The following is a 27939-nucleotide window of genomic DNA, read 5'->3' on the forward strand; positions in this document are numbered from 1 at the left end:
AAGGCCTAGGACAGGCAGGCCTGCACACCTTGGCAATAGCTCAAGGTGATTTCATCTCCCTCTATTTAGGGGAAAACCAATGTGATCAAAACAGGCCAAAAAGAGAGGCCGGAAGTACTTGAAATTCAGCAGGTAGGCAGCCTTTGTCTCCAGACAGCTGTAAAAACCAGAGACGTCTGGTTCCTTTTCAGATCACACTGGATTTCTGTTCATGTGATCTGGATCTACAATGAGTAGCAGATACATGTGCTGTGTGGGGAAGCACTTCATGGCTGTGAGTGTGCCCTGATGGCAATATATTTAATGGCGAAGGTTTATATGAGAATTGGCTAATGTTGAATTTGATTATTCTCAACCAGAGAAGCAGACAGGATATCAGAATCAGAAGGAATTTGAGAAAGTAATTGCTACTCCTCGCCACCCCCACATTTGAACCTCTGGTTCAGACTCTGCAGAGGAGATTGAATGAATTGATTTAAAGGTGAGGTCACAAACTGGCCACTTTTCAGTGGAATCTAAGCCAACATGTTTTACTTTGGCCAATGCAGTATGTGTGTGTTTTAAAAACCACATTTACACACTTCTAGTGAGGCTGAAAACTCAAATCTGTTACTCTTCCATTCCCTAATATCTTAAAACCAGCAACTTTACACTTACGTTAACGTAACCCCCCGCCAAACACACACCCAACTCAATCTAAACAAAAAAAACAGAAAAACAGTGAGTTCATTCAGGAATTGAAAATTGCAAATAGATTCAGCTGAAAAGAAAACAAGCTAGCATATTGCATTGGAATGTGCAGCAGACTTGAGCATCATTTTTTATACCTAGTGGGCATGATGAATATGAGGAAAAAAAGGCCCATTGGTAGCAGTCTTTTCTTTCTGTCCTCAACAAATATCCTATGTGAATGCAGGGTGCGGTTTTTTGTTGTTGTTGTTGTTGTTTGTTTGTTTGTTTGAGACGGAGTCTCGCTCTGTCGCCCAGGCTGGAGTACAGCAGCGCGATCTCAGCTCACTGCAACCTCTGCCTCCCGGGTTCAAGCAATTCTCTGAGTCAGCTCCTGAGTAGCTGAGATTACAGGCACCCGCTACCATGCCCGGCTAATTTTTGTATTTTTAGTAGAGACGGGGTTTTACCATCGTGGCCAGGCTGGTCTTGAACTCCTGACCTTGTGATCCACCCGCCTCGGTCTCCCAAAGTGCTGGGATTATAGGTGAGCCACCGCACCTGACCCAATACAGGTTTTTGTCTCTCTGAGATTAGCTTCTTCAGTCAGGGACACACACTGTCCTTCAGTTGCATTAGTGAAATATATCTTTGGGGGAATTTAATTTGCAAAAGTCTAATGACCCACTGTTGCCCAGCCACTCCCATATTTGGAAGCCAAATGCAAAAAGAACTTACTGGTGGTGATTCATCTGTCTTTGACAGTCTTTGTAAATGGGATCTGCAGGGGTCAGGTCTGGGCCCAGAGCCATTAAGTGTTTTCTGGAATGATTTGGAAGATGAAGTTAAATGTTCAAAGAGCTGACTGCTGCAGGACAGATATGCCTCTTAGGAGAAAACTTGTTAATTCTGCTTCTAAACCAGGAACAGAAGCCACAGGAAGGAGAGAGCCAGCAATGGATGCATTAATGAACAGCTCGTTAGTTTCATGCTGTAGCTCCATAGGCAATTAAGGAGTCTGGGTACCATTTCTAGCCAGTCGTGGCAGTACTATAGAGCAAGAAGAAGATTAAAATCATCGCATCCAAGTTCATTTGGTGAGTGTGGCTGTCTTATGTCTTAGAATCCCTTGGAGGTGGTGAACCCCAAGGAAGAATTGTGTCTAGCCTAACACTGGAGCATAATAATGGAGGATCCTGTGGCTAAAGCGAGTTGATGTCCCTGCACCTCAGTTAAGTCAGAGTGTTCCTGTCCACAACTATCTTCAGGGAGAAATCAAGAAAGCTGAAGATGCCAGGCCATTTCCAAATAGAAACTGTGCCCCTCTTCCACAGAACAAGTACACGAGCCAACCTACCACCTATTTTAAAGAAGTGGGAAAGGGGTAAGTAAAGGTGTAAATAATACTGAACATACTCGTTACCTGCAGAGGATGCCTGACTCAACCAGATAAAGGGAAATATGCTGCAAATGGTTGATGTTATTACCCAGGCACCATCCATGGGGCATCTTTGGTCAGAGGGGTTAGAGGCCTTAAGCTTCCAGCAAAGTGAGATAAAGCAACCAAGGAAAGTTTTGCCATTAGGGCCTCCAGCTCTGTCACTGGATATCTGTGGCAAAGTTTTCCAAATTAAATGTCTTCTTTCTGAATCAAAGGCAGCAGAAGCATTCAGCAAATTGTGTTTCATAGCCTTTTTCAATGATTATATTTTATTTTATGTGCGGGGAGTATGTGATTTGAGAATAATACGATAGATTTCATCAGATTATAAACATATTTTGAGTGCAAGTCAATAAAACTCCAAGCCACCAGCAGTTTCTGCCTATAATAATTAGTGTTTGGGATAGTATTCTGTCTGCTATACCTGAATCCAACGACACCAGTTGAGATACACAGTAGGTAGTGGGTGAAGTCACTGAGGTTGCACCAGGTAGACCTGAGCTTGAATCCAGTCCTGCCATTTACTTGACATGGGAACTTGGGTAAGTCGTATGGCTCCTCTTAGCCTCAGGAACTTCATCTATTCTCTAGTGCAGATGCGGAAACAGAGCAGAGCAGCACCAGCCTAGCAGTGCCCAATAGAAACAGAATGTGAGCCATTTATATAAATTAAAATTTTCCAGTAATCACATTTGGAAAGGTGACCCAGGAAAAAATAATTTAAATAATATGAATTTAAGCCAATTTATCCAAATATTATAGTTTTAATATATAGTCAACGTAAAAATTATTGATGATATACTTTGTAAAATATTTTCATTTGCCTTTGAAATCCAGTGTGTATTTCATGCTTACTGCACATCTCAGTTAGGACAATGTAGCTCAAGTGTATCATTCAGGATTAGTTTTAGTTGATAAAAGTAACAGTGACTTAAGATGGAAATTCTCCATGATGCATTTGAGTTGAAGGTAAGCAGTTCAGGGACGGCAGGGCTGCTACATAATGGTTGGGTCTCATTCCTCTTGTGTGGCTCCACCATCCTTAACACATAGTTCCCCATGTAGTCCACCGTGGCTGCTTGGGCTTCAGTTATCACAACTGCATTCTAGCCAAGAAAAAGAGGTAAAGAAGGACACCTTGTATGAGAAACTGTGCATAGCACTTTCCCTGACATCCCTTTAACAAGAACTTAGTCATATGGTGATACCTAGCTGCAGGGGAGGTTGGAAATGTAGTCTTTATTTCAGGAAGCCAAGTATCCAGATGAACAGGGACAGGAGGGTGGATACTTTGGAGAAGCTGGCAATTCTTCTATAGTACCAGTCTCATAAGTTGATGGAGGACTGAAGAGAGTACACTGTACAGTTGTTTGTATTACATTAAAAATGCATTAGAAATATGGTTTCATTACTATGATCTCATTCAACTTCAAGCTCAGTACTGTCACAGAATTAATGTATTCTGAACCTAAATACTGCTGATGGGATGCATCCTAATACTGCTAAAATAAAATATTATTATAGGTGGATGAAAATGGATATTGGGTGGTTCTAGATGCTTTGTTTTCAAAAGGTCACATAAACCAAAAAAAAAGAAACCTTGCATTATTGAAGCTCCTTGAAAATTTGTTATGTCGAGTTAAGGGGAATGTGCTAAGCAAAATGCATATATGTTTTTGTTGGTCCCCAAAGACTTAGAGAAGTTGGTTTGAGGCACTGGTGAATTCCAAATGGATCCTGTACCCAATCCAAAATGAGTGTTCAATGACATTCAAAATGGTTTTGTGAGACTAATGAAAGGGAGGTCTCTGATACTGTTGTGATTTTAATGAAGGTACACGTGGATCATAAACAGAAAAAAATTAATAAAATTGAAAAAAATCTGAGTGGAGCTGCATTCATTAATTTGAGCCAATTAGGTTGACACCAGTCTGCTAAATTGCCTATTTGGGCAAATTTCTATTATGAATTTTTAATGCTAAGGTGACTTCTTGCCACCAGAATGTCTGCAAGTTATTGATCAGCCTTCTGTATGGTGCATATACAGAACGCAAAGTAAGTTAACATTGGCCTAATCCACACGTGGTTAAAAAGGAAAACTGTGGAGCTATGCATCCATGGTGGTGGATGCAGGGAATCCTGGACTAGGGGTCAGAAGACCTGGGTTCTGGTCCCAGATCGGCCTTTAAAATATCCACAAGACCTTGTACAAGTCTTAACCTCTCTTGCTTCAGTTGCCACTAAAATAAACATGCCCAATTAGAGGTTTATTTCGGCACTCAATTTGTATGATTTTCTAAAAATGCAATGATCTGAGTTATATGTGTCACTGGCCCCCTCCACCATTCAATTAAAACTCACAGCACTGTCACATTCTACAACGTCATTTCCCTTTCATAAATGTTCTCAAGTTTTGGTCTGATTATGGTTCTCTCTGTGCAGTAAACTGGAACAGCTATTTTATCTTGAGAATTGTCAAGTTGACTGATTGCATAACCCTATAGCTTTAAGTTTAAATCACTCTCGCTGTGTTCCCTGGTAGAAGTATCCCCCTAGGAATAGGCCCTCTACACAATCAGAGCTTAGATTTGAGGGGGTGGGGGAAGCACAGATTTCCCTGGTAGATCACTGGGAGTGATAGCAAGTGGAATCATTCCTATTTCTACATCTTGGTTACCAGATCCACGTGTTCTACATATTGGGGACATAACACAATATAAGAGCCAAGTATTTAGGGAATGCACTGCATCCTGGGGGGCAGTAGTCCATCATCACAGGGTATGACATCTCAGTTGTACCTTTAAGTGATTATTCCATCACTTTCTCAGGCCAGCAGCTTTGGGGTAGTAGAGTATGTGATAGGACTATATGATCACTTACAGCTTGTCACATCTCCTTTACTTTAAAGAGGATCTCTTTGTCCCTTGGTCTGAGTGATGTTATGTTGAATTCTGTAAACCCTTGGATAGTGGTGCTGACTGAGACCCTGTGGGCAGGAAAGACAAAGTCATACCCAAAATATGTATCCATTTTAGTCAGAATTAATCACTGACCTTTTCAAAGTAAAAGGTGCCCAATGTGTTTAACTTGCTGCCAAGTAGGTGCCATATCAAGGTCTCCCTCAATATTGGTCTCTACTGCTGGAAGTTTGGGTATTTGTTAGCAATAGTTATTATTAGTAATGGAAAGCCAGATCCCTGGCTTTTGGGCCCATTTATGTCCTCTACCCCTGCCACCATGGCTATTCATGAGTTCCTTGTGCCAACACTGGGATTGCCAATGACAAAGGCCAACTGACATCCACTGGCAAAGTCATTCTGTCTGCTTGATTGTTTAGTGTCTCATCCATGGTTGATGCTCTTCAGTGGACATTAAGATGCAAAGCAAAAATCTTCACATTTCATGTCCACCCACACAGGCCCATTTACAAGCTTCTTTTCTCTGACCAATCTCCTAATCTTTCTTATTCCAAGTGTCTAACCAACCAACCAAGCCAATTGCCACTGCCCACAAGTTTGTATACATTATTACCTAGAAACACATTACACACAAAGTAGATGACTCTTTGGTGTATTTCCTAAAACTGTATTCATTGGGAGGATTTTCCTTCACCACTGTCATAAGAACCACCCTCTCCTTAATGGCCATAGTGTGAGAGGTGCTGGAGAAATAGCAGTGGGGATCTGGGCCACCTGCTCATGAGCCTTTCTTGTGCCCTCTAGCCCTAACTCTACCTGCTCCTGGATCTCTCATTTCCATCTTGCAATGGATTTCTGCTGGACCTGCCAGACCCTAATACTTGGTGGGTTTGAGAGAAACCAGCTTATGATGAGCAGCTCTGGCCACAAATTCTGTTGATGTTCCATGGTCAGACTTTAGTGTTTACTAAAACCCAGTAACACACCAGAAGCTATTTTTCAAATGGTGAATGATTCTCTGCTACAGATAGCATAGCCTTGCTCCAGAATCCTGGGAGTTTATGTTGTAATTTTCCCATTGGGTCTTGGCATAAGCCCCTGTGAGAATGTAAAACATATATATTTGGTCTTCACTCAATTTCCTGGCATACAACTCCTCAAATCCTTAGAATCTCTAAAGTGATGTATTTTTGTATGCTAATAATTGACTGATGGCAAGCAGTCCCTAGGTAGCCTCAGGATGGGGGCTGGCCGCTGGAAAGACCAAGGCTTTATTAGAGGGTTGGGACTTTCAGCCCACTCTCAACCACTGGGAAAGAGAAAGGTAGTGAAGGTTAAGTTGATCACCAATGGCCAACGGTGTAATCAATCAGTCCTACGTAATGAGGCCTCCATAAAAACCCAAAAGAGCATGGTTGGAAAAGCTTTCAAATAGCTGAACCCATGGAGGCTCTTAGAGGATGGTGTACCCAGGGGTTGGGGGGAGCATGGAAACTCCACGCCTCTTCCCCCATACCTAACCATATGCATGTTTTCATCTGAATCCTTTGTAATATCCTTTATAATAGATTGGTGAATGTAAGTAGGTGTTTCCTTGAGTTTCAGGAGCTGCTCTAGCAAATTAATCTAACCCAAGGAGCGGGGTGTGTGTGGGGGGTGTGGGATCCCTGATTTATAGCCAGTGGGTCAGAAGCACAGATAAAACAACCTGAAGCTTAAGACTGGTGTCTGAAGGCTGCCTGGAGTGGGGCAGTGGTGGCAGTCTTGGGCATTAATTCCTTAACCTATGGCATCTGATGCTATCTCCAGGTAGATAGAGTAAGAATAGAATGGAATTAGAGGGCACTCAAAGGGTGCCTGCTGCAGAATTGATTGCTTGCTTGTTGTGGAGAGAAATCCCCAAACATTTGACAGAAGTGTTCTATGTTGATTGTTATCGTTGACTGAGAGAATAAATGCTTGTGTGTTTTAGTTCACTCACAGCCCCACACAGCATCTTCCCCAATCAGAGACATCTCTAATAGCATAGAATTTGCTGATTCACATGGTTCAAGCAGAAGGAATATCTGTACCCCGTCTGGACCTACTCCAGTGCCTTTTACTTCTCTGGGCCCCAAACAAAGCTGGAAGCCTTCCTTGCCACTCAGTAAATGTGTTGGAGAAGTATTACCACATGTGGAATATGAGTCTTCCAAAAGAGAATACCAAACACTGTGCTTTCTTCTTAGTGGTAGAAAGCTTGATGCAATAATGTGTCCTTTATTTTGGAGGGGATGTCCTATAATACCCTCAGCAAACTTTTCCTATAAAGGGTCAAAGGGTAAAAAATTTTAGGCTTCATAGACCAAATAGTCTTTGTTTCAACTACTAACTCTGCCATTATAACATGAAAACAACCATAGGCAATATATAAGCAAATGGGCATGGCTGTGTTCCAATAAAACTTTACTTACAAAAACAAGTGGTGGGACAGATTTCACCAATCCTTGTCCTAGACCACCAGACTGCTAAAAACGTCACTAATGTGGTGGGCCTTTGATGGGTTTATCTACCATTCTCCAGAGTATAAGTGTCACTTCTTGGTCATTCAGTCCAATTAACATAGTCTCATGGGTATGATGGCAATTTGATGTCCTAGGGAATGTCTTGATGACCCTGGTCCCATATACAAAGGCTAGAAAATTTAATGTCATCCTGGGACAAGAACATAAATGTATGCAACTGTCCATCCATGTGAATAGAAACTGCTTCTCTTCTTGCTTCTTGATTTGAAAAATGGATGGGTTTTATCCAGCACTCATGCATAATCTTCCAGCTTTTATATCTATTGGCTGGGCCTTTGCCACTCTTTTGGCCTGTGGTCTCCTTCCTTCCTTAACAAGCCCAGCATGTGTCTAGCTGGTGTACGCTGTGGCTTATCCTATTTATAGATCTGGTGGTCAGGAGGTGGGGATATATCCCAAGGAGGCATGTGTTTCCTTGTAGGCAGAAGCTTCTGCATTGTCTTCAAGCAAGAGGGGCAATGCTAGCTTTTAATATGGAGAAATAAGCCAGTTCTGCAGGCCCAGAGAATTCAGGGAAAGCTGACGATTCAAGATTTGAAGTGCATCAATCAGGACTCTGACCTTAGTGTGACAGAGCTGTCAAGGGTGGAGAATTCAATTTTCCTTGGAGCTCTGCTATTCTAATAATTAAGACCTGGGTCTGATCCTAAGTTTTTTTTTTTTTTTTTTTTGCCATCTAGATATATACTGTCTTCATATGTTGCCAAGGAGGCCCTCTCGCTGTCATGGTCTACTTTATATTAGTTATTAATCATCCTCAACTTATCATTGCCTTTCTTAATGTATTAATGGTCCCCAGTGACACCCATTCAAATTCCATAGTGCTTATAATAACCATTTCCCCCACACCTCTCAAGCATTTGAGATTTTGCCCCTGCCAGTCTATTCCTTTCTCCAGTATCTTATCCCAATTCACCTCTGCAGACGGTTTTAACCATTGTGTGATTACAGTATTACAAAGGCTCATTCATTGCTAGTAAACCAGTGGATGATCCAGCTCCAAAATCCCATTTTCAAGTCTCCTTCCTGGAACTACTCTTAGTATCACAGGTCAGCTTCCCCATGAAAAATACAGTAAGACCCTGAGATTGTCATGCAGGAGGCACCAGAGCATCTTTAACAGGAGCTTTATCCCCCATTTTGTGGCCATAGAGAAAACATTACCCTATACTGAGGATGGCAGGGCAAAGGGTGGAATGAGCCTGAGTCCTGATGCCATCACTGAATTAGCTATTCCATCCTGGGATGGCCTACTTCTTAAACTTCTGAAGCAAGCATGATGTCTCTTCTGTTTAAGACACTCTTAGGTATTCAGTTACTTGCAGCCAAAGGCATTCTAGCTCATGCATGATCTCAGTTAATGCTTGGCTACCCTATGCTGTGAGGTAGGTGTTATTATTATTCCCATTTCATAAACAAGAGAGCTTAACCTTAGAGAATACTTGCTCAAGATCACACAGCTAGATATTGGTGGAGCCCAGTCTAAACCTTAGTACTATCTGCATCCAAAGTCCGTGCTCTTCACCCTTTTATAAACATCTATGTGACAACAGATCAAACCAGGAGGTGTATGGTACCATCCCCCAGATCTAAAGGGAAGAGTAGCTTGTGTATAGCTAAGATCCACATACACCAGAAGAGCTGCCCTTAAAAAGCTCACTGACCTCTTACTTGGTGATTTGGGTTGAATGGTGGCCCTCAAAATAGAAGACCATGTCTTCATTGTCAGAACCTGCAAATGTGACCTTACATGGAAAAAAGATCTTTGCAGATGTTATTAAGGATCTTGAGATGAAGAGATCACCCAGGGCTATCCAGGTGGGCCCCAAATCCAGTGACCAGTGTCCTTATAAGAGTCATACAGGGAAGACCTGCCAGACAGAAAGAGGAGGAGGCAATGCAGCCATGGAGGCAGAGACTAGAGTGATGCAGCTGCGAATTGAGGAACCCCCAAAGGCATGAGAGGCTGGAAGAGGCAAAAACAGAATCTCCCCTGGAGCCTTTGGAGTTAGCACACTGCCCACATCTTGATTTTGGACTCTGGCCTCCAGAACTATGAGGAAATAAATCTCTATTGTTTTACACCACCAAGTTTATGGTAATTTGTTATGGCAGCCTAAGGAAACTAATACTACGTTTATTTCTTTATTATGTAAAGGTGAGCAGTATACTTTCTAAGTTTGGTTGAATATATTGCTCATGTGGCAGATTTCTATTGGAATCCTTTACACTTTAAAGATAATGTGTGAACGACTTCCTTAGCAGAGGTAGAGGCACCTGTAGAGACATGAATGAGCGTTTTCCTGGGAAGAAGGTCCATAGCCATCATATTCTCAATAGGGTCTTAATAGGCTCCACAAAACTAAGAATTTCTGAGAGGGAGCCTGGGCAAATGGAAGAATGACAGGTAGCTAAGCTCTAAGAGAAACAAGTGCTAAGACTGTGAAACATACAGAGAATAAGTTTCAAGTATGTGGAAGCTGGAAGGATCCTGTGTGTCTGGTTAGAAGGCTTCATCTCTTTGGGAAGAAGCTTTGGCTTCCTCAAGAGTGCAGACAAGAAAGCAGAAGCTGTAAAGGTCTAGCAAAGGTGACTGCAAAGGGCCAACTCCACACAGCTCAGAGTCTGGAGGAAAGGAAATGCTCCTTCTGGACAAAGTATAAAGAGGTTAGGAAAAAGTTCAAATTTCTCTAGTTAAAATCTGCAGGTGATTGAAGAAGGTAAATTCTGTTACAATGACAAATCAGTAAAATGCTGTCTCAAAAGACTTATTATGCTTCTATATTGGGGTAGAAAAAAGAGAGGGAAAACATTGGTGTCTAAAAATAAGGAATGGTATGAACTTAAGTCTGACTCTAAAAAGGAAAAGGAAGGATATATATTTTCTGAGTCTGTCACTATGAAAATTATGAGATGAAATTTAAAGAATATGAAACAAACCTTAGGCAGAATCTTGGCTGCCAAAACCACAAGCCCCACATGACAGCCCGCTCCACTGAATGCCATGGAAACTGCCTCCCCGGCAGCACGTGGGCTTGGAACCACCTGCACGATTCCTCCATGAAAGTACTTAAGATAGGGTTGGGGTAAGCAGAGAGAGAGAGTAAGGAGAGAGGAGAGTGTTGTAAGGGCAACTCTGCTTCCCAGAGAACTGGAACTGAATCCCTGGAGCCTTCTTAGCAAAATCATGAAGTGTTTTTAAAACAAATTACCTCACAGGTGTTTACAGTTCAGTTCTGCCTGCCCCTCTGCCGAACTGAAAGGAACGGGTGAAACCCAAAGCTGGCTTTCAGCCCCATCGTTCACAATTCTAAGAAGGAAACATCTTTCACAAAACAGGAACTTGGTCCTTGAAAATTTCACATACTACAGGCTTTCCTGCCACACACCTGGGATATAACATCCAATAGCTCATTTGCAATCTATCGCAGTAAATGTGCTAAGAGCTCAGGAGAAGCAAAATGTACATATGTATAAATGGGCCACAATTTCTAAGGATTCTGCACTAACATGGGTTTCTTCTCTGAAGCAAATACAGTGTTTCTAAAACTTACAAGAATAAGGGAACATCAAGTAAGAAAGGCCTAATTAAGTTGGGGGTTTTGTTTTGTTTTGTTTTGTTTTTTGTTTTTGAAAAGTCATGTTAGACTCTTTCCTCTTGGAACAGAATTAACAAATTAGCAGAGGAATAAAATGTACCAGTCATTTGACCATGTAAGTTACATAATGTAGAAGCACATTTTGTGACATGAGTATTCAATGTAGCACAACACTTTCCTCATCAAATTATCTCATTGTTCTTATCCCATGTTATTTTTCCAAACAGGCACTTGCTTGTGAATGGCCTCCAGCATCTTGTAGGGTTTGCTACTCTCAACACCTCCCATCTGTTGCCTGACCCAGAGGCCAATGATGGCTTTTCTATGTGGGCCTAATAACAAATGAAAAGAAGGCAGGCATTTATTACATTCAACAAATACATATATAGAAATTTCTGTGTCAGGCCAAATACTACCATAGCACTTTACAAGCATTAACCCATTTAATCCTCAAAAGACCTATGAGGTAGATTCTCTTTTCACCTGCATTTTACAGATGAAGAAACTGGTCTTATATTTACTGAGAGGTGGAGCCAGGATTTAAATGAGTTTGTGCAATTAACCACTATATCATGCAACCTTAAGTAGTAGTATTATAAAGGTGAATGAAGTCTTATTAACAAATAATACTAAGGGCTCGTATGTATGCAATTCTTAAAAATGAAGATTTGATTTTATCTTTTAAATGAAGATTTTTTTAAATGGAAACGGTTACCCAGAATGATCATGTGGACAGGTTTTCATCACAGGTTTCTAAAGTTGTAATCTGTGAAGTTTTATTATATGTATACAATGGTAGTGTTAGTCAATTGATATAATCAGCCTTCAAATCTGTACGCATCTTTAAATCATCAACTATATTTGTTTCTCTGATTATAAAAGGAATAATTGTTCATATTTGAAAGATTCAGAAAAGTACATGCTGAAAAATAAAAATCACTCATAATCCCATCATCCAGAAATTGTCATTGCTGATATTTTCACATATATACTCTCTGGTCTTCTTTCTAAATGTACATCCACCCATCTGTATATTGTTTTAACATGTATTAAATGTGACGTTTCGTGCATATAATGGATGCATTATTCAAAGAAAAACAATTTATACTCGTTTTCAGTACCCTCATATGTATTAAATATTCTCTAAGGATTGAAAAAGTTTAAAATCAATACCTTAAGATCACAGAAGTACCATCAGAGTGGAAACAAATAATCAATGATATATATGCTAGAGCATTCTTAAAATCAAATATTCAGTCAAATGAAGTAACAACGGTGATATTTTTCAATACAATTTTATTTCATTTTCTGCATTACTTAGAAGTATCAGTAAGATGAAAACATTATTTCTTAAAACTGTGCACAAATTAATTGATGTGACACACCCATTAATGATTATTTTCTTAATGAATTGATTCTAAAGCTTCTCTAAGATACGAAGGCATAAGACAACCAAAAAGAAATATTGATTTATAACTGTTCTAATACTGCTGAGCATTTTAAAGTAAACTATAGCCATAAAGCATGTTATAGTTACTAATAAGGTAATCCACAGAATGCCTTGCTGAGCCAGGTGTAGAAGAAATAAATTGTTTCATATTGGAGGAAAGTGAACACGATAAATCAATATACTAGTGTGAAATTTTACATGGCTACATGCTATCATCTCCAGCATCACAAATGACTTAAGGAATTCCTCAGCTGAGAATGGACTCCTATTGGTGGCCACAATGTCACAGTCTTGAAGACAACTTCCTCTTGACTGTACCAGTAATTTTTCCATATGGATTGTCTAATGGCAGCAAGACCTGTAGAAAAACCACATGGTAACTTAAGGGACATTAAAATAGCTCTCTCCTCCTTTCTACGACTCAATATTAAAAACAAAAACAACAACTTACTAAACAGGAAAATGTATATGTCCTCCATTAAAGTTACTTCAAGCATGGTAATGCCTTATTATTCTGGCAATAGTTGAGAGATGAGTCAATTTTCTAGAAAATTTAAAAGCTTTTGAAAAATGTTAATCATTGAGATTAAATGTTTCTAAAAATGCATTCCATATCCCTGCTTTTTAAATGCAGTGTATTGAACACAATTGACCTTTCCTTGGTGACTCACTTTGACCATGAGTCATTATCCAATGCTGTAAGATCACCATGCCCTCAGAAGTGTCTGAGGTCTGCAGGGCTGTTCACTCAATTCTAAATTATAGAATTCTAAATTCTAAATGGCTCCAGATAGCAGTGCTTTTAGAGTTCTTCCACCTTCCCACCCTGTCATTTGTCACTTCTCTGCTGGTGTCAATTTGTCCAACTTCCTGTTTCTCATGTGTTATGTTCACTTTGTACACACCTGCTGGGTGAGAGTCCAAGAGCGGCTCCAGCCATCCTCAGAGTGCAGACACAAGGACAGCTTGTTCAGCCACTCAGGTGCCTTTATGTAGAGCCCTGACCCAAAGGAACTCAGGCCTTCCTGACTCCAAGTCCCCAGCTGGGCTCCACGAGGGAGGTGTAAGTCTGACTTCCTAGAGGGAAGAACCCTGTGGGCACGGCCCCCCAGCACACTGGGATTAGTGCAGACCTGAGGTGTCGGGGGCCCTCAGGAGGCCTCCTCTCTCTGCCTGGGGTTCTGAGCTAAGCACTGCTCCAGCCATGACACCTGATCTTTTTTTCTATTTAGGGTCCATTTGTTTTGCCTCTGGTGGACTTGGCCAGGATTACTTTCAGGTCCCTCTCCTGCCCTTTAGAAAGCTTTAAAAAGACTTTACATTCTAATGAATGACATTCTGGTAGCCATATCCTTTCCTTCCTCTAAAGTAAATAGTGCTGCCTCTCCTTGTGGCTGGATGTACAACATGTGGGACCAAGGTTGCTCTCCTCAGCAACTCAGAACTCTAGATCATGTATGCGGGCACCTAAGCATGACCTTTGTTTCCAGATGTGACTCCCCCAGCCTCCACCTGCAGCTGATGGTAGTCAAAGCCTGCTAGAGGCCACCCACATTACTCGCAAAACAGAAAGGAGGTACCTGGCCCAGAGGATTGTGAGGCTTCTGGGCCAACAGGTGCAGAATGTGGGACCTTCTGAAGACCCCCTTCATTAGCCCTTATCCACCAAAGGATATAAGTCTACTGGAGCAGAGCCATGCTAATAGATGGCTCCTTCCCTATGCTACTCCCCAACACATACTAAAAGAAGCTACTCAAAATAATGTTTTCTAGATAATAGAAATGTGTGGGAAGCTGTAGCAAATTGAGAAATCTTATTCTGAATGTGGTCCAAGAGGGAAGAATGGTTCTGATCTCCCAAGAACTGACCACACCAGCCCACCAGTCAGGACTTCAGGCTGTCTAGTCAGACACACTGAGTGGTTTAACATTCTGCCATGGCTTAAAAAAAAAAAAAAAAAAACAAAGCAGGAGAAATGCTTTTTCCAAGACAAAGCGTTCTTTTCAAAAAATTAATTTCTGTACCTTACCTTCTGCAATTTCAATTAGAAACATAAATACTCTTTCATGTTTTCCTGTGTGTATTTTATGCCACTGAACTGACTAGTTAATCAAAAGGTAGGAATGATGGAAGAAAGTGAAAAATAGAATCTTTTTTTCTCCTCATTGCCTCATGATGGAGAATAATGAAGCTGTGTCCTTGTATGGCACTTTTTGGAGAAGCAGATCTCAGAGTTGTTTCCTTGGGCACACTCTGTTCCTTCTCCGTCTTTCTCTCTTGGACTTCCAACCTTCTATAATCATTCATCCGCTTCGAGGGCACTCCAACCTCAGGCATTGAAAGGCCCAGAACTGAAGAGGGCTGTAATCACTGGCAACTATAAATATTCCCCAAAGCAACAGTTGCTAAGAGTTTTATTCAGTGACACTATCATCCCAGGCTTATAAAGGGGCAGAAGGGGATGGGATAGAGATGTGCTTTAAATATATTTAAAGTTTTCTTACCTCTTCCTTGTTGATCAGACCCATTTTGGACATGTCTATATTGAAGTAGTGAATGTTTGGCAGGCTGATTTCCATATCTTCTATCTGGAATCCACAGTGGTATGCATCACATTAGGAGCTGCGAGCCTCCATCTCTGTCACTCTAGCCACCCTCACCTTCCCTACCCTCGCACCCATTACTCAGGTTCTCTCTCTGACTTAGAGACACCCTCTGATGTACCTCCACTGCCCGACATTGTTCTCTCCTGCTAGTTCTGTGATCAGATGGTGGGCCTACCCTGCTCCCCTCAGTGTACAACATCTGTTTCTCTGAAAAAAAAGGGCTCCTCGGGTCAGAAATGTGGGAGACCTCTTTGACATCCAACTGGCCTCCAAGTACTGGCCAGTCAACCTTCTAAATTCCTCCTCGTTCCACTCCCACCTTTCAGGCCTGTACCTAACATTTATAGGCCCTGCAGTAAGAGTATAATTGGAGACCCACATACCAAATGTATAAAGATTTTAAAGTTATATTAATCAAGCTAAAATTTTTTAAGTGAAATATGTTCTACTCTTCTAACTTGACACATATACCCTTCATAACAACCTGGATGGCCAGGTATTAATTTAAAATTCTCTAACTTCTTGGAGTACCATGCCAGGGCATGGCAGCATGGGAAGAGCCAGCCCCTTGCCCCTGACCCATCCCCCCTTCTCTCTTGGACTCACAGGGGTAGACACTCCAGCTTGCATGTCAAGCGCCATGAATACCTCCTGCAAACATCTGCCCCTTTGCCTACTCTCAGGCCTAAGCGTGAACACCAATAGCACTATTCGCCCTCTGGAAGACAGATCTCGAGAAGAGATTTGCCCAGGTTCCAGAAGTAGTCTCACGGCTATTTGGACAGGAAATTCTGGGGAATGCATGGGCCTCTGCAGGGTACCTTGCTGTGGCCCCACTGATTGTTCACTCAGTGCAGGGAGGCATAGCCAGAGGAAGGCCTTAAGGGGGCCTGTAAAATGCTGAGCCATGGCCGGAGTCCCTCTTGTCCAGGTCTAAGGATGGTACTCCTCCTCTCCAGCCCCACCACAGCCCAGACTCTCTTTGCAAGATTCTGAAATAGATCCCAACATGTCTTCTTGCCTATGGTCCATCAGCCTTTTCATTCATCACACTTCTGTCAGAGTGATTTTTCTAGAGTACAAATTGGCACAAAACATCCTGCTTAAACCCCTTGGTGGCTCCCGGAAGCCTTCAGGATAAGGTACAGACTCTATAAATAAGCCTAAAAAGGCCCTCTTGACTGGCTCCTGTAGTTCCTGCCTCATTTCTAGGCACATGGAGTGACTATAATTCATTCATATATATCCATTCACACGTGGTAGACCCTCAACAGTAAACAACTGTATCATGCTATTTCTTGTCTCCATACCTACTCTACTCCCTCACCCTTGAGAGTAAACTCAGATAACCTCTAGACTCAAATCAAACACCCTTCCCTCTAGAAAACCTGGCTGAACCCATCTCCTATACCTGAGTTAGGTGCTTTGCTCTGTACTTTCATAATACTCTTTTCTCTATTGAATTGTTAGTTTACTTATTTTGTTTGTTCACTGAATGATGAGCTCTTTGAGGGTAGTGACTATATCTAATTTATCTTTGTATCCTTCATGTGCTGCCAGAGACATAATCACCATTCAATAAATGAATGAATGAACGGGTGGGTGGGGAAGTAGTTAGATGGACAGATGGATGGATGGATGGATGGATGGATGGATGGATGGATGGCTGAAATCTCTCTACATCTATCCTTCATTGTCTGGTTTTCCTGAAACACACAACCTTTGTCTAATTTCCCCTCTCCCTCAAGTCATTCAAGTGTCCTGAATATGAGGCTTAAATCAGTGGCAGGCTGAAGGGACTCAAACAATTTTCAACAAAACTCAAGGACTACAACCATGGCCTGTGTTTTCAGGTTAGACAGATTTTTCCATTTTTGCTCTCTTCTCACTTGCTATAACAAGCTTTTGAACAACAACAGATGTCATTTTTCATGTGTCTTCCACTTTCTTATTTTAACTCTCAACTCTTTCTCAGAGCTGACAGAAGACACACGTTCTCCCAATCCTCAGAATGGCAACTGACAGAACATACCTCAGGAACTCGACTCAGGGAGAGCACCTGGATATCATAGAGGGTCTTCTGCACAGAAGGCGAGTACTCGCCTTTGTCATAGGGCCCAGCAAATTTCTCCAGGACAAGGTCCCGAATGGTGTCCCTAAAACACAGAGAAGGTCACTGAGGATCCTGAAAGGAATTTTAGGAATGTGTTAGGAAGCTAAGAAGCAGTGACCTATCTGTCCCCCAGAAAACAATGTTATTGATGTTTTTAGAAAAGATTAGTATCTTGTAATGCCAAAAACAAAACACCTCACTTCCCATTCCCCTACACACACACACACACACACACACACACACACACACACCATTCAACAAACATATTGAGCATCACTAGACTGTCTTCATAGTTTGGCACCAGGACCCAATGGGCATTTTAGGGTAAATTTCCCATCATGTTCGAAGAACCTAAGAAGAAGACTCCCAAGTATTCTTACCATCTTGCTGCTCTGCTTGGCTGGCTCATTGAATTTTTATATTTGGGGGTTTACTCTGTGCCAGCCTCTGTTTTTTAGATTAGACAGATTTTTCTGTGCTAAGCATTTTATGTGATGATGTCATTGAATTCTCTCAATATAGCTGAAGTAGGTACTATTATTATCCCCAATTAGAGAAGAAGAACCTGAGCTTAAAAGTTACATGATCTGCTCTAAGTCCCTCTCTTTAGTAGGAGGCCCAGCCTACAGTACTATCCTGCCTCTGGCATGTTCAATTTCATGCTCTTTTCAACATAAATACATCAGGCTGCTGCCCATGGAGAGCACTTGAAGTAAAACAGAAAGAAGACTGAGGTGACGTTCTCCTCATGCATTTAAAAACCTATCACATAATAAAAGAAGCAGAGAAAAACTACACCAGTGGGAGGGAATGCTGTGGGAGCGGGTGATGGGGGAAGGGTATGCATGCAAATTCAAGTTTATGGCAGGGTAGAAATTTCTACAGAGCTTTAGCAAAGGAATGAGATACCTAATCAAAAAGCAAGTTCTGAAAGTTGAGAGGTCTAATTACTCCCTGTCAGGATATGATAATAATCATACCTTTACATTGTGAGTTATCAGAATCAAAATGGAGTCACTTGTGTCAGACGCGAAATAAATAAATAAATAGAGCCAGGAAGCTGAGGGAGGGCCCTCATGCACAGATGCCTGTAAGAACTATTGCGAAGACTCTCTGAAGGGCTCTTATATACATATGCCTGTAACAAGAATTTTGCCAAGGACTTTTCAAACAGCGGCTCGCGACGTGAGTCACAAGGACAGCTAGCCGGATGTACAAGAACACTTGCCTGACACAGTCTCCACTAATGAGCTGGCGTTAACTCCCGTGATAGCCACTGTAACCAGTGTTCTCTTTGGCTCAAAACAAATTATGTACACATTTTCCTTTTGCTTTTAAAAGCTTCCCCTTGCCTCAACCTCTTAGGATAGACTTATGTTTCCTGCAGCCAGCCCACAAATTTGCAGATTTCCTGTGTGTTCCTAAATAAAATCATTATCTTTGAGAATTTCTCTCAGTTTGTTATTTCAGTTGACAATATTTTTAAGGCATTTAATGCTTATAAAATGCTTTTGTGAACATCATATCATTTTGAGTTTAGCCTACATTGCCCAATTATCCCAGTTTGCCCGGAACCAAGAGGTTTCCTGAGACATGGGACTTTCGGTGTTAAAACCAGGAAGTCCCTGACAAACTGGAACAAGTGGTCACCCTCGTTTAGCCTTCTCTGCATCACTATGAGGTAGTAAGGCCAGATATTCTCTTCATTTGATGCAGTGTTTCTTCAAGTGTGATCCCTGGTCCAATGGCATCTGTATCCCCTGGGAGTTTGCAAGAAATGCATGTTCTTGCGCCCCACCTCAGTCCTACAGAATCAGAATCTCTGGGGGTGGGCCCAGCAAGCTTCGTTTCCTGATTCTGTGTGATTCTGATGCACATGCATGTTTAAGAACCACCAATTTAATAAATTGAACAAACAGAAGGGATTTCTGAATAGTAGGAGGTTGAGTTGAATAGCCTCTAAATTTCTCGTTTACACCCTAAGATTCTATGAAGTCTGGGCCCCGGGACAAGGGCAGACACGACATGCACATGTTCATACCAGGTAGCCTCGAAGTCCACATCCCTGCACTGGTGGTAGCGCCACTTGCAGTACACTTGGGTGGCAAAACATCGGTCCTTCACCTCAGGGAGAGTGGTGAACTGGTCCTTGATGAAACCTTCAAATCCAGACTGTGTTGTTTTCAAGACCTTGAGGTCTTTGATTCCAGAATGAATGACGGGGGGTCCTGTTTCAAGTAGAAAGTCAGGAGTGGCAGAGGTCATAAACAAACAGTGCCTTGCTGCTGATACCTAGCACAGAGGATCCTGGTCATTAAAACATGACACATTCTGTACAAAAACTACATCACCGCCCATGTTTTCTGTCATCCTACTTCCTCTGAAGTCCAAGTGAAGAGGATAGTGTGCCTTTGCTTCCATCCGGATTCCATGACTCCCTGCCCTGTCTTGCCCTAGAAAATCTGAAGGTCTAAGATTAAACTCCATTGCGTACTGAGGGTCACAGAAATGAATACATTCCTCTCAACTATATGCGGGAGTGTCTTCTTGGCCAACTCACCTTATGTATTTTGAGTTCCATCTCCTCCAACAGGTGATCATGCTGGAATGTGTTAATAAGGTCCTTAAGAGCCATTCCTCTACCTGCTACTGTGATCCCTTTACTGTGGGTAGTGCTCATGCTGATCAGCTACAGTAGCTGATGATCCCAATCTCCACTAGGCTGTGATGGCATCCCAGTTCCCTTATGGTTATCAGCTCAGCAAAACCAGGCAGCTTCATAAATGGGTAGCAGCGTGGGCCTGGCTGAGCCTAAATAAGACAGGGAAGATGGAGCTGGTGACTCACAAGGGATAGATCTGCCTAAGTTGATATCTGTAAAGGCTTTTGTTTTTTCTGCTGAAGGAGAAGGGACAAAGTTGTTTCATGGGTACCTGAAGGAGAGAGGGGGGAGTTGAAAACAATGGAAGGGACGATATGGCTCTCCTTCTGTCTCTACTGCCCCTTCATAAGGTAATGGGGCAGGTGGAAGAGTGACAGGTGTCATCCAAAAAAGAACAGTATCAACATTACTATGACATTATTTGTCTGCACAGGCTGGCAAGGATTGGGGACATTCAGGGAGCACTTGACAAACCCTAATAGCAAAGTGCCATGGCATGATTATTAAAAAAAACTTTTTTCAGTCTCTTTGTTAGTTCCGACCAATATCTATCCTTTTTGGTATGTTTAATCTAAAAATCAAGAGCCAGAGGTGTCAGGTATTACACACATGGTCTTAGTTGAAGAACAAGAATATAACTCATGATCCTCAATTAAAATCCAAGGAAGTGCTTAAAAATGCAATGGTTTACATCACCTATGTGGTTTCCACTGCTACAGTTAACTCAGGAGTTGTGGAGTTTCAAAAGTAGGTAAATAAAGTCTATATTTCTGTATTTTCCATGCTTCAGTATACACCTATCAGATAAAACATTTAATCAGATATGTCCTGTTTAAAGAAGATATTCTGTGCAGAATGTCCCAGGATAATGCAGTGAAACAGGAAATCATCCTTGTTTAACTTTCTGAAGTACTTACTGGAAATTACATCTGAAGAAGGAACAAGAGAAAGATACCAGCAATGCCTTAACGCCTTCAACTGGCTGAGTTTATCGGATTCTAAATGTATAAAGTCATGATCTCACAAAATCAACATTGTTACATGCAGTGAGTGTGAGCCTCAAACCCAGTAGAACTACAGAAACAATCAATAAGTATCTGTTGAATGAATGAATGAGTTTAGCAAGATTGATTCATGTCAAGGATTAAGTATTGCACAAGTTAGTATCTTTCTCTACTAGACAGTTCAGCCCCATCAAACTTTACCATTTCCCTTCCTGGTCCCCTCCATCTCACACACAGTGTGGCAGGGCGTGAAAGGAAGGGTATTAACCTTGGCTAAGAAACTCCTCTCTGTAGACGTACCTTTGGTTGCTGCAGTTTTCAGTCTTTATCTTACTTAGTTCTCAAAACTCTATAAAGCAAGTATTTTAATGTGACTTTTAATCATTTGTCCATAGTCACATGGCTAGAAACTGTCAGAGGTGGAGTTTAAACTCAGCACCACATTATGAGATCCCATGCTTTTCTTCCGCTTTTTGGATCACTTCCCATCTATGCAATGGTTCCTCCTTCCTTTGACCCTTTCCCCATTTGTGTTCTATAAGTGGCCTTTCCAGGAGACAAGGTTGCCACCTCCTACCCACAGTGTGCTTTAAGGACCTCAGATAGAGCACCCTGCCTGAAAAATACTATCTCCATTGGCCAGAAATTGAGATTGAATAATCACTTTTTAGAGTTGGCTCCTGGGTATCTAAAACCTTTGTATTCCTTAAAGATTTCCTATTGAAATGCAAATAAACATCCCTTAAGGGAGTGACTCATTAAGCCTTTGTAAGGTACTATGATAATCTACTTCCCATGGTAAGCCTTTCTAGAAAACAAAATCCTATAGAAATGAAACATGGGTTTGCAGTCAGGAGTGGGGTTAAAATGAGTAGTAGAAACTCTTGCAGGAGAATAAAAGAAGGCGAAAAGAACCAAAGACCAACTTTATCTACACTGTTTTCTTCCTATTCATCTGGCCTTGACTGCTGGCATCTGTGTGAGCCAGTCAAACTTTGGCTCGTCCAATGGTGTTAACCGTAAAAGGATTCCTGGATGCAATGTTGCATAGTGGTTGAATTGACAGCTTTGAGACTCAGATTCCTAGAACTCAAATCCCAGTGCTCTCCCTGCATCCTCAACCCCCACTTTTATAAGCTCCGTGCTCCTGAGGGAATTTTTTTACCCTCTCTCTACCTTGATTTTGTCATCTGCAAAATGGAGATGATAATCATACCTATTTCCTACAGTTGCCACATGTCTAAGAGAACGCACTAAAGGACTTAGAATGGCTGACCTACATAAATGCTCTACAAACGTGATGATGATGATTTTGCCATAATTGACTTTTTCACAATGACTTTGACAACTTATAAATATTTCCCACGTTTCACAAAGTCTTACTGGGTTCTGAAAACTACTTCTAATGTGCCGTCCTATCCATCTCCAGCCCTAGGATAAGATTTATTGACCTTAAGGGAGTGTCAGTCCTACTAGGCCACTTTGAAATGATCTGCTTTCTCACTGGAATCTAAAAATGGAGAAAGCAGTTGTATTTTTAAAATGTGTTTTGGCATCAGTTTCACACAAAATAAAACGTCTCATGTTCCCCGAGGCAATTAACTATTGCCACAGTTTTGGCAGAACACAAACCAGCTACTCTGATGCTCTCATCATTCTATTAAAACAACAACAACAACAAAATGATTCTCTCTGAATGTTAAAAGAATTTTTCCCTGGCACACATCAGACATGCTGGATGAAATCAGAGAGCTTATTTTATCTTCTCTGTTGGCAGTGCCCCAGCTTTCTGAACATTGGTAAGAACCTGAGGCTTTCAAAATCATGGGCCCATCAACTAAAAATATGATGCCTCACACCCTCTAAAAAAGATTCCCATTTAGACTAACAAGAAGTAATTCAAAAACTATCCTTTTCTAGGTTACGCCCCATGAAATCACTTAATCAGATTTTTTGTTTTGTTTTGTTTTTCTGCCATGGTTATGGAGTAATGCAAAAGAAAGATTTTTCACATTTCACTTTGCTAGAACATAATCTTTTCTAGCTTTTAGTGTCCTCCTACACACTTAGCAGATTGTGGCTTATCTCTCAGAGAATCATACATCCTACCCTTTAGCTATCTAAGGGAAAGAAACTCACTGCGAATTAATAGAAAATAAGCCCAATTCCTTACCTACGCATCAGGTGTCACAAAGCACAAAGCTTTATTGAGCCAAGAAAAAGATCTTGTCATAAGAGGATAATTGCTTCCACATTTAACACCTCCAAAAAGGACACAAATAGCTGAAAGGCAGATATTTTAAAACCATATTAAATCATTCTAGTAGAAAATCTCAAACTTGTAAAGTGCTAGAAAAAGTGAAGATCAATTAAATATTTGCTTTGGAGAGTCCATTTTGCTCATGCAGGGAGAGTGAAAGCTCCCTCTGTGCAATTCTGGATGGAAAGAGATGACATCATCCAGATGGTAGGAAATTAACTGGGCTTTGGTACAACCAGGTGATGATCAAGAAGATTTTTAAAGACCACAAATCTGCCAATAACTTTTCTTACAGAGGAACTGAAGAGCACTTTAGTCTTGATATCAAAAGGACATAAACAGACTTCTTGGCAGTAGCCATCTCTGTCCTGGATCTCCCACTTCTCCCATCTCACTTCTTCCATCTGCCCATCTTGTCACCTCTTAAATGTGTTCTCATTGGTAGCTTGTACCATATGACCCAGCCATCCCACTACTGGGTATATACCCAAAGGATTATAAATCATGCTGCTATAAGACACATGCACACGCTATGTTTATTGAGGCCACTATTCACATAGCAAAGACTTGGGAATCAACCCAAATGTCCCATCTGTGACAGACTGGATTAAAGAAAATTGTTGGCCACATAATACACCATGGAACTATTATGCAGCCATAAAAAAGGATGAGTTTGCGTCCTTTGCTACGGGACATGGATGCAGCTGGAAACCATCATTCTTAGCAAACTATAACAAGAACAGAAAACCAAACACCCACCATGGTTCTCACTCATAGGTGGGAACTGAACAATGAGATCACTTGGACTCGGGAAGGGGAACTCACACACCGCGGCCTATCAGGGGAGGGGGGAGGTGGGGAGGGATTGCACTGGGAGTATTCCTGAATATAAATGACGAATTGATGGGTGCTGACAGTTGATGGATGCAGCACACCAAATGGCACCAAGTATACATATGTAACAAACCTGCACGTTATGCACAGTACCCTAGAACTAAAGTATAATAATAAAAAAAAAAATTAAAAAAAAAATGTGTCCTCCTCCAGGACGGATTTCATCAGCTGCCTTCCTTACAACCATCCCCCTACCCTCACTACCCTTCATGTCAATAGATATATAGGAAGTATTTTTCACTACCAGAAGACACAATCTAGTATTTGACGTCTCTTTTCCATCTTCCATTCCTCTATTTAGCCATGCTTTAGCTGAATTTCATAATTAGCGTCAAATGGGAGAAATTCGGTGCTGAAGAAATTGTGAGTTATAATTCAAATAGTGCAGAGGTTTGGGGGTCAATTTAGTTCAATTAGTGACTCGATCATACCAATGACTTAAAGGTCCATTAAGCTTATAGTTTCTCACTGATACATGACAGAAAGAGTTCCGAAGAGTCGATGCCATATGATACCTAAACCAACAGCCTGCATCATACACCTAGGTCCTAGTTCTCCTCTCAGGGCTTGAGAAGTCACAAACGTAACATCAGCCCTCAATCCTCTGGGCAAACAAATTTATTTCTGTCTTCCAGATTCTCCTGTGGAATTAGCAGGCTTTGAAACAACTAAAATACAGCCTAGTGATGGAGCTGTAAAAGATCCACTAGGAAGAAACAGTGTAATGGGAGTTTTAGAGCAATTCCCAGGGCTTAAAGTGGTGCTTGAGGTTCAGTAGGATTTCTAGAAATGTTTGTTCATTTGCTATGTAAGAATGAGTATAGTCCATCGGGAGACACCCAGTCACACCTCCTCCTGGGAGGAGTCCTTTTGGGAGTGGCATGACTGAACATGTGATTAAGCACATGTGTTTGAGGGGGCAGAAGTCTTACCATTCTAGCCAGTCCCCCACCAAAGGCACTACTCAGGTGTTTGTAACAACACCCTTCACCGTGTGAATGTGTGAGTGGTGTGTGTATAATATAATTACTATTTTCTTTAGTTAAGCCTCTACAAGGGCATTTCTTAGGATAATGATTGTAACATTCTCTCACATTACGATTCCTACAGTTTCAGCTCTCGGATAATAAGCAAATAAAGAATTAAACTTTGCTACCAAAAGAGCATACATCCCTACTCTCTGAAGAGGGACACAGTAGAAATGTCATCCTCATACACACAACACTGAAAGATACACACACCCCTATACATGTGTACACACATACCTGTATACACTTAAGGCAACAGATGTCTCTTCCGTTACCCCAATCCCTGCCAGCCCTGCATGAAATCAGAGGGGGAGTTGGGGGCTGGACTCTAGATGAGTCAAGCTGGAGCTTCTGGGAACACTGCCACAATGATCTCAATACCCTGAAGCTTTGTATCTTTCTGCAGAAAGAAAAAGTTTTAACCTGATTGTGGTGGTTAGTTTTTCCACTCAGCTGCAGCCAGGTGATTAGAATTCAAGCTGATAGCAACTCTTGGTTATTCCTGGAAAGAACAGGATATAAAGAGAAGTCCGTTTTCCTTTTGTGATCAGCAGAGCCCTATACTTGGCCACTTGACTTCCACCTCCATGGCTCCACTAGAAGTATTCTGGGAAGTCACCAATGACGCCTATTTATTGACAACATAGTTTCTCATCAGTCCTCTCAGAACCCCAACTTCTTAAATCTCCTGTGGCAGAGGCGAAATCTACTTGCTCTTCCTCCTGGCACTCAGCTAGACGACATTTTGCAGTGTCCCTTGCAGTGAGGTGTGACTATGTGACTGAGCTCTCTCCAGTAGAAATGATCAATGCTGTTTCCAGGCCAGCAGCTTATGCTTCAGGGACTTTGCCCCTCCTTTGGCTCCTCCAAGCTCTTTCTTTGGCTGTCTGGTATGGGGGTCTATTCTCAAGATGACACCAAAAAGTAAGGATTAAAATATAAAGCTGCCACTAACCTGGGTTCCTGAAGAACTTCATGGAGCACAGCATCCACCTGACCCCCTTAACCCTACACACAGACACTGAACTGGACTTCTGCAAAAAGAAGTAAACTTCTAGTGCTGAGCCACTGCATATGGGCCTATTTGCTATGCATCTTGGTTCCTCAGTAACTCAGAAATCCTTAATTTCTTGAAATGTCTTTTTCTTCTGCTTCCATGACTCTATCATCCCTCATCTTCCTTCTATCTCTCTAAACATTCTTCTGTCTCAGTTTTTAAACTGCCCAACCCTTAGAGTGGGGAATTTTTCCCAGGCCATCTCCTCTTTCAAACTCTTCTCACTTTGTATGTTTTTCTGGAACGGTCTCCTTCTTCCCTATGGCTTTACCTACCCCCAATCTGCTGTAGCTTCACCTGCCACCAGTCTGCTGATGTGCCCCAAATCTATCTCCATCACATGGTCCCACATTCACCAGCTTCCCACCTGAAAACTTCCCCTGTGTGTAATCTCTTTAGTCAGTTGTCCAGTCCTCCCACATTAGGGCCAATTTTAACTCCTCTTTCTCTCCAATCTTTCATCCCTATTCAACCAGTAAGACCAATTGATTACACTTCAAAAATGTCTCACATAATGTTTCCTACAACCTCTCAGTCCCTCTAGCTCTATTTCTACTGCTTTAGTTTAGACCTAATCACTCCATCTTTGCAAGAAGTCTCCAAATGTCTCACTACCGCCTGTTTCTCTAGCCTGTCACCATACCTTGCTCAGAATTTCTGAACAAAAACATGCACATACTAATCTGACCACTAGAGACCTTCTCTGGTTCTCTGTTGTCACTCTGAACAATAACTATAGCTATTATTTAAGGAGATCTTCCAGTGTGCCAAGTACTATGCTAAATGCTTTAATAAAATAAATTTAGCATTTATCTCCTTTGTTTTCCTGGACAGTTGTTGAAGTGGGCACTGGTATCCTTGTTTTACAAATTAAAACCCACCCACCAATGTAGTATAAGTAACCTTGCTCTTAATCACAAAGTTATTAAGTAGTGGAGCTCAAATTCAAATATGATTCATTCTGACCTCAAGGCCTCTTGTTTCACCACTGTGCAAAACTGCCTCCATCTTATACTAAACTTGTGTATAGCACATGAGGCCCTTCAGATTCCAGCCCAAACCACCAACTTATTTATCTTCATCTCCCTTCTTACGTTCTAGAAATCAGACCCACTGAACTTGTTACTGTCCCTTAAATGCTTTGCCCTTTCCACAGTTAAATAAATTACTTCCCCTGCATAGTCTTCAGCATGAGGCAAGTGCCAAAATATTTTACTTCCCCTCTGCTACTCTTCGTGGATTATACTCATATGTATCCTGTTTCTTCTGCCTGTAATTCCCTTTCCTCCTTCAATGCACAGCATATTCTGAATCAGTTTTCAAAAGTCAATTGGAATATTTTTTCCTCCCCTGTCAAGCCTTCCAGACAGACTGCTCTGGAAAGAGTTTCTTCCACGTCTCAGTTCCCATAGCATGCTTTTAATCCCTTCATCATAGTCTTTAGCCTCTCATATGGCAATCAATCTGTCTGACTAGGGTCAGGGAACATCTTATTCCTCTCTTTCTCTACAGCCCTTTTGCATACATGATAGGTCCTCAAAGTCTACTTGCTGAATGAATAGTATATGAATGAATGACATAAGCACTTTGCATAAATGCACTCATTGTTAATTAGCTCTCTTGAGGCCTAATCCTAGCTGCTGTTATGATTTTACATAATTGAAAAATGTAAC

The 27939-nt window shown here is 41.5% G+C and overlaps 2 protein-coding genes across 6 annotated transcripts in view; one reads left to right on the forward strand and one right to left on the reverse strand.

Moving 5' to 3' along the window:
- SAMD13 (sterile alpha motif domain containing 13) overlaps positions 1-27939 on the forward strand; it is a 98553-nt gene that overhangs the window by 51542 nt on the left and 19072 nt on the right. The gene's annotated exons all lie outside the window — the stretch shown is intronic.
- LOC108527687 (uricase) overlaps positions 12477-27939 on the reverse strand; it is a 51415-nt gene continuing 35952 nt past the window's right edge. For both annotated transcript variants that reach the window (XM_017869109.1, XM_017869108.1), the window contains exons 5-8: positions 19403-19589; positions 17281-17404; positions 15147-15230; positions 12477-12999 (exon numbers count right to left, since the gene is read on the reverse strand). In XM_017869109.1, the coding sequence (XP_017724598.1) occupies positions 12925-12999; positions 15147-15230; positions 17281-17404; positions 19403-19589 (470 nt within the window). In that variant the 3' untranslated portion in view covers positions 12477-12924. The remainder of the gene's footprint in view (positions 13000-15146; positions 15231-17280; positions 17405-19402; positions 19590-27939) is intronic.

The sequence above is a fragment of the Rhinopithecus bieti genome, unplaced genomic scaffold, assembly GCF_001698545.2.
Source record: "Rhinopithecus bieti isolate Rb0 unplaced genomic scaffold, ASM169854v2 scaffold_4600, whole genome shotgun sequence".
NCBI lineage: Eukaryota > Metazoa > Chordata > Mammalia > Primates > Cercopithecidae > Rhinopithecus > Rhinopithecus bieti.